We start from the raw sequence: 6,478 nt of genomic DNA on the forward strand, positions 1-6,478 counted from the left end.
CTGCCCGCATTTCCTACTTTTTTTCAAATGTAAAAACATGCAATGATTGGGGTCGTTAGCACCTCTTCCAAACTCTTAAGGAAAGTCTTTATTCTCTCCATTCATTGTCGCTGCTGCTGCTGCTCAGTATTCTTCCCACCTTCGGCTAATCCTGCGGGAATAAATAGACTTGAATTCATGCTTTGCATTCGCAGCTGGGATTTACATGATGGGCTGTAAAGCTGGAAATATGAAGGCATGCATTTCCTCACTAAATAAACTGAGTAAACATGTTTCATTCCTACGCACTGAAAACAACGAATCCTATCTGCGCTGAGTCACATGCGCGGAGGCTGGTTTAAATGAAAGCTCAGAATAAAATTCATGCATGCACAATTTCACAATGAAAAAGAAAAGTTAATAACTTGAAGGAGGATTCGGTGAACTTAGCTGTCGACGTTTTCATTCTGCGGCTTTCAAAAGAGTTTGTATTAGCAAAGTTAAAGGTTTTGGATTGTTTTTACGCAGCCACGTTAATGCGCATCAGATCTTTCAATCATGCAGGCCAATTTTCTCTCCCCCTCCTCCTCCTCCCTCTGCCACCGTTAAATGGTCTATGACGGACGAACACAGAAATCAGCGGAAAGCAGCATTGCTGATGTCCCATTGTTGACAAATCCATGAAACAACTCCAGTTTGCATGGTTTAACAGAGAGGAGAGGAGGGTGGAGGGCGGGAGGAGAGGACAGGGGGGCGTCTGTCGTCACCACACCACGTGTCCTGCACTGATAGTATATCTTATACTGGGAAAAGTAATCTATCAGACAGTCCTGTTAAAAGCTCCGGCCTTTAAAAGCAGCATGTGTCATCTCGACTTGGCTCTCCAAATATCACTCCTATAGGAAATATACGCACCGAGAACGGACGTCGGAGCGCAAAAGTCTCACCGTCTCCAAACAACTTCGAGGCAAGACGCGCCGCTTTATTCAGGCCTGCTCACTTACCGGGTGGAGAAATATTTATAGAAGTTGAAGTTTCTCTTTGGCTCGACTTGCAACTGTCTGTTCAAACGTATTTAGATTTTGGGAGATCTCTTGACAGTGGCGATCAGAAGTCCAACAGAGCCGCCGTGTGTGCGCACAGACCGCGCTGATCTCACATACCCATCACACCCGAGTGCTCGGTTGTTTTGGCTCCGGTAGACTTTTGAAAAAATAAAAAGTGCAAGTAAGCCGTGAGATGACCCTGTCTGGGGCCAGCGAAAGAGCCAGCGACATGTCCGGCCAAACTGTGCTCACAACGGAGGACGTGGATATCGACGTGGTGGGCGAGGGAGACGAGGAGGGCATGGAGAGGGTCGACAGCGACTGCGACAGCCCTGGGGGAGGCATCCTGCACGACCTGCGAGGAGAGGTAGGAGACGAGGAGGTGGAAGACGAGATCGAGGTGGAGAAGGAGGAGATAAGGTCTGGTGGAGGGAGTCCGTGCTGTGAAAGCTCAGGAGAGGGAGAGACGGGCGCCGGAAAGGGAGAGGGTCACGAAGGGAACGCGGCGGCGGGGGGAGCGATCCAGAAGCCCAAAAGCAGCCTGGTAAAGCCGCCTTACTCCTACATCGCCCTCATCACCATGGCGATCCTCCAGAGCCCGCAGAAAAAGCTCACTCTCAGCGGCATCTGTGAGTTCATCAGCAACCGCTTCCCGTATTACCGGGAGAAGTTCCCGGCGTGGCAAAACTCCATCCGCCACAACTTGTCCCTCAACGACTGCTTTGTAAAAATCCCCCGGGAACCTGGCAACCCGGGCAAGGGCAACTACTGGACCCTGGACCCAGCTTCAGAGGACATGTTCGACAACGGCAGCTTCCTCAGGCGGAGGAAAAGATTCAAGAGAGTTCAACCGGACGTGCTCAGGGACCAGACTGCTCTCATGATGCAAAGTTTCGGCGCGTACAGCCTTGGGGGTCCCTACGGGAGGCACTACGGGATCCACCCGGCTGCCTATTCCCATCCGGCGGCTTTGCAGTACCCGTATATCCCCCCTGTAGGTCCCATGCTGCCCCCGGGCGTCCCTCTACTGCCCTCGACGGAGCTGAACAGAAAAGCGTTCAACTCCCAGCTCAGCCCGAGCCTTCAACTTCAGCTCAACAGTCTGAGCACTGCGTCCATGATCAAATCAGAGCCGTCCAACAGACCGTCTTTCAGTATAGAGAACATCATCGGGGTGTCCAGCGCCTCATCGTCCTCACCGGGCGCCGCACAGGCCTTCCTGCGGCCTCCGGTGACCGTTCAGTCGGCCCTGCTGAGCGCGCAGTCGCTCTCTCTGACCCGGACCTCAGCCGCTATCGCGCCCATCCTCAGTGTGCCGTCAAATATTATTTCTGGACACGTTTTACCCTCAGCGACGGCTGCGGCAGTGTCCAAATGGCCTTCACAGTGACTTACACCAAGAAAAATAGACTCTTATTTTTATATAGAGACATTATTACCGGGGAAGTGTGAAGAGCACAAATCAATAGGCAGCACTGGACTCTGTAGCCATGAAAAGTGTTGAAACAGAGAAAAAAGAAAAAATGGAAATATTTCTGTACAGGTAATATTTGTAAATATTTGTAAAAAAAATAATAATTGACGATTTTACCTGTTTGACTTTTACCTGTCTTTAATTCTTTTGTTCCTGTTTTAGACCTGTGATAATTATTTCACATTTTCTTTTTGTATTGGAAGCTGAAGTGGACACAATTTTTGCTTCCTTTTCATACAAGGCAGAAAAAAGACTGTTTATAATAAAAAAAATCAAATATATGTAATTCTACGTAGCTCTATTGTGTTGTAAACGGAATTTATTTGTAAATAAATCTAAGAAAGGATTCCAATTAAATTTTCATCATTGACATTCTTAAATTCTTTGAGAGCAGATTTAAAGAGAAGAAAGCTCTTGAAAATACATTTGAATTCTCACGGCATAAAAAAAATCAGAGACAAGGAAATTTAATTCTGATGTGTTGTCATTATAAAATTGGGATAAAAGAAAATATGTCTTATCCTGAAAATATGTGTTTACATTTACTTTATCGCTGCCAGGCTTCAATATAATTATTAAAAACACGTTTTTTTACGATGTAACGTATATTTTAAAAACATGGCCTAAATTTTTTATGTTTCATTTTCATTTTACCAAAAAATAGTAACAAAAGCAAATTGAATTCGGCAGCAACTAACCAGTCAAACATATTTCAGTATTAGATGTCTCTGACCTCTACTGCAACTTTAATTGTCAAATCTCATTTGGATTTGCTTTTAAAATTATACAAAATAACAATTAATTTTAAAAGGTTATATATTTATTATTATTCATATAATTTCATTATTTATAACACTTAATACCGGTTATATTTAAGGAAGCTCCATCAAAAAGTGGAGTTATCCAAACTGGCTATTTAGGGAATATTTTGACTGAAAGCAAACTCACACAAATCGGTGTAGAAATGTTTGAACAGAAAGGCTGAAATTACAAAACAATCTAATTGTTTTCTTAGACTATATTTCTGTTGGCCTTCCTGACAGTGATCCGTGCTGGAGGTCACAGTTTAGACACCTTTTCCTTCACCATTACATCACCGCGCGTATCGTTTTACCGCATATTCTGGCTACTATAAAGGTAACAGGTTCGCAGTTGTGTCTGGCTAATCACTTCTACACAAACAGCAAATGGTACGTGCGTGCATGTGTGTATGCAAGTGTGTGTGTGTGTGTGTGTGTGTGTGTGTTGGGGGGAGGGGGGTGTCTCGGGCGCTATATTTAACTGATCCCCATGGGAAAAAGAAAGGAGCCTCTCTCTGCTTCAATTCACTTTCAGACACCGAAGAAGGTGCTGATGGTGCAAAAGGCTTCTCCAATGTCACCGTGGCATTTCTACTGACTACCTCCATTATTATTATGGGGCTATTATGATTATCATTAGTATTAATAGTATCTGAGTGTGGAGACTCTGTAGAGTGTTATTATTGAAAGAGATAATTATTTTTATTGCAAAAATAACAACGCACATCGCAGCTGGTTATTTATCTAACTGCATAAATATAAAGGCATAAAAACAAATAGAAATATAGAAATTCCAGCCTCTGTACGTGAGTTCACCATCATTTCTACCATCATGTTTCTTCTCTTCTGTTTTAAGTCTCCCACATTAACTCTGAAATGCAGGTTCAAATGGTTGTGGAAGAGACATCCAGTGATTTCCAGGGGTCAGTTTCAGGGCACAGTTAGACAGAATAGGTTTTTATTATTTTATTTTGAGGTAGGCTATATGTGGAAAAGCAATATGAGATGTTGTCAAATGCAGCTCTATGATAACTTCTTTGGAATAAATGAAGCAGAAATGCTTCATAACTCCAAATCTATCTATCAAATATTAGGGGTAAGACTTAGTTTCTGTCACATCAGTTATCACATATGTTTTATTTCCATTTTAGCCTGTGCTGTTAACACATCCAGGTTCAGTCTGCACAAAGCAAATACTCAGGCTCACGTATGTGTCACTGGATAAGAGTACCTGCAGTATAAAAGCACAAGCAACCTCTGTGTGATGTCTCAGCGTGTGTGTGTGTGTGTGTGTGTGTGTGCGTGAGATGCACCGGTGATGCTGCAGACTAACACAGCGAAGGAGGCGAGAATCAAGCCACTAGGGGGCGTTAACCAATGCATCCGGATCTTCATTAGAGAAATAAAAAATAAAATAAATAAGATATCACAAATGAGATAATGAAATGAGATGGATGATAAACCCCCCTCAGTTGTTTTTTATTCTGCCCAATCATTTAGTTTGAATAAATCTTACAAATTTAAGCAGTTTAACTGAATATGCAGAATGTACTTTAAGGAGGGAATGAACTGGTCTAAAACAATCTCAGTTGTTTTCTTTTGCGAATGGATGGTAAATATTTTCTCAACAATCACAATCCGTCCACAGGAACATAGCACACAGAATGTAGAGTATAGAGCACACTATTTATCTTTGGGATGATGAATTTGCTGATATTTAAACAATAAAATAAATAAATATAAATATATGTATAGAAATGTGAGAGAGATGACACTGGCAGTTAAACATAAAAAATCTAATTAAAATATAGACATAGGGATTTTAAATAACATTTTCCAAGAACTAGTACCAGTAAACATTTCGACTGTTCCTTTAAATTCATCACAACTCACTGTATAAACTGCATCAAAAAGGAAGCGCTGGTGTTTTATGTTCTTTTGTTGCCAATTTTTAAAAAAATCTTTCTGGTGCGCTAATATTTTGAAGAACAAACTTCCGCTCGTACATTTTGACATGTAGCTGCACCTGCATGTGCACAGGTTCCCACAGCGGGGACCAGTCTGTCAGACAGTGCGTAAAATTACCGGTGTGTGTTTGATCGTTGACTTATTTTAGCAGCAGTAGAACCAATTAGCAGATAGAGCCGGGATATTTAAAATACATTGGCCTATAGCTACTAAACTAAGATGACAGTTTAGGTTCAGTTGACATAAGACTGTATAAGTCCGTTTTAAAATGAAAGTACCATTGGTCATAGAAAACAGATTTGGCTCAGTGATCCAACAGCAGAGGGAAAACATGACTTCTACAAAGGTTAGAATTCCCTGGTGAATCCCACATTTCCGAGCTGTGATTTTGATAGTCAAAGTTTGACAAGCTGACAAGTGAAAAACAGGTAATATTTAGCTGTTTGCAAAGACAGATTGCTGTGACTGCTGTGTTTGGACATAATGTTTGTATGTATTATTATTTTACTCACAGATTAAATGATCTCACACAAACAGCTGAACTAAAGTAATTTACCAAAATCAGAATTGAAAGTGCACAGGCCTCTATTGGGATTATCTGTTTGACCTGTCTGGGAACATTGTGACAGATAACAGTGTTTAAAACACATCTCTCAGTGCCCACACACCAAAGTGTAATCAAACACCTTCATGTAAAGCTTTCAACTTATGCCCATGACCGCCTGCAGTGTCCAGTGCACTATTCCCTAGGAAGGAACCCCCCCCCCCCATTAAATTAAATTATTAGCTGTTTACCTATGTCCTGTCGTGTTCATAACCAGGTGTATAGTTTTTTTCTGAGAATAAATTGTTTCATGTTGCAATTTCACATAGTCAAAGTCTGACACTTAACAGGACCGATATGAAGATGGATGCACTAGCTTTTACTTAGCAGAGGACTACCTATTCCCTTTGGCCCATGCAGAAATTTAATAACATTTTTCAAGGGCAGGAGTTAATGTGTTCCCCCTTGACCTTTGAGTCAGAGAGGGCATGTTGAATACTACTGAAAAAGACGGAATCAGATTCACATTCAGCTTTAACACTAGACAGAAATCTGGCCTCAGACAGAGTTAATGTTGAATGTCAGTCCGGACCTCCTCTAAATACCTGTAAATGCATGCACGGCCATTTCAGGATGTGGCAAAAAAATTCTATAACAGCATACACAA

The 6,478-nt window shown here is 41.9% G+C and overlaps 1 protein-coding gene across 1 annotated transcript; it reads left to right on the forward strand.

Moving 5' to 3' along the window:
- The first annotated feature begins 802 nt into the window (after positions 1–802).
- foxd3 (forkhead box D3) lies at positions 803–2,843 on the forward strand. The gene has a single exon (XM_026322952.1). The coding sequence runs from the start codon at positions 1,219–1,221 to the stop codon at positions 2,413–2,415; it is 1,197 nt and encodes a 398-aa protein (XP_026178737.1). The 5' UTR covers positions 803–1,218; the 3' UTR covers positions 2,416–2,843.
- The last annotated feature ends 3,635 nt before the right edge of the window (positions 2,844–6,478 follow it).

This window comes from Mastacembelus armatus, chromosome 4 (assembly GCF_900324485.2).
Source record: "Mastacembelus armatus chromosome 4, fMasArm1.2, whole genome shotgun sequence".
NCBI lineage: Eukaryota > Metazoa > Chordata > Actinopteri > Synbranchiformes > Mastacembelidae > Mastacembelus > Mastacembelus armatus.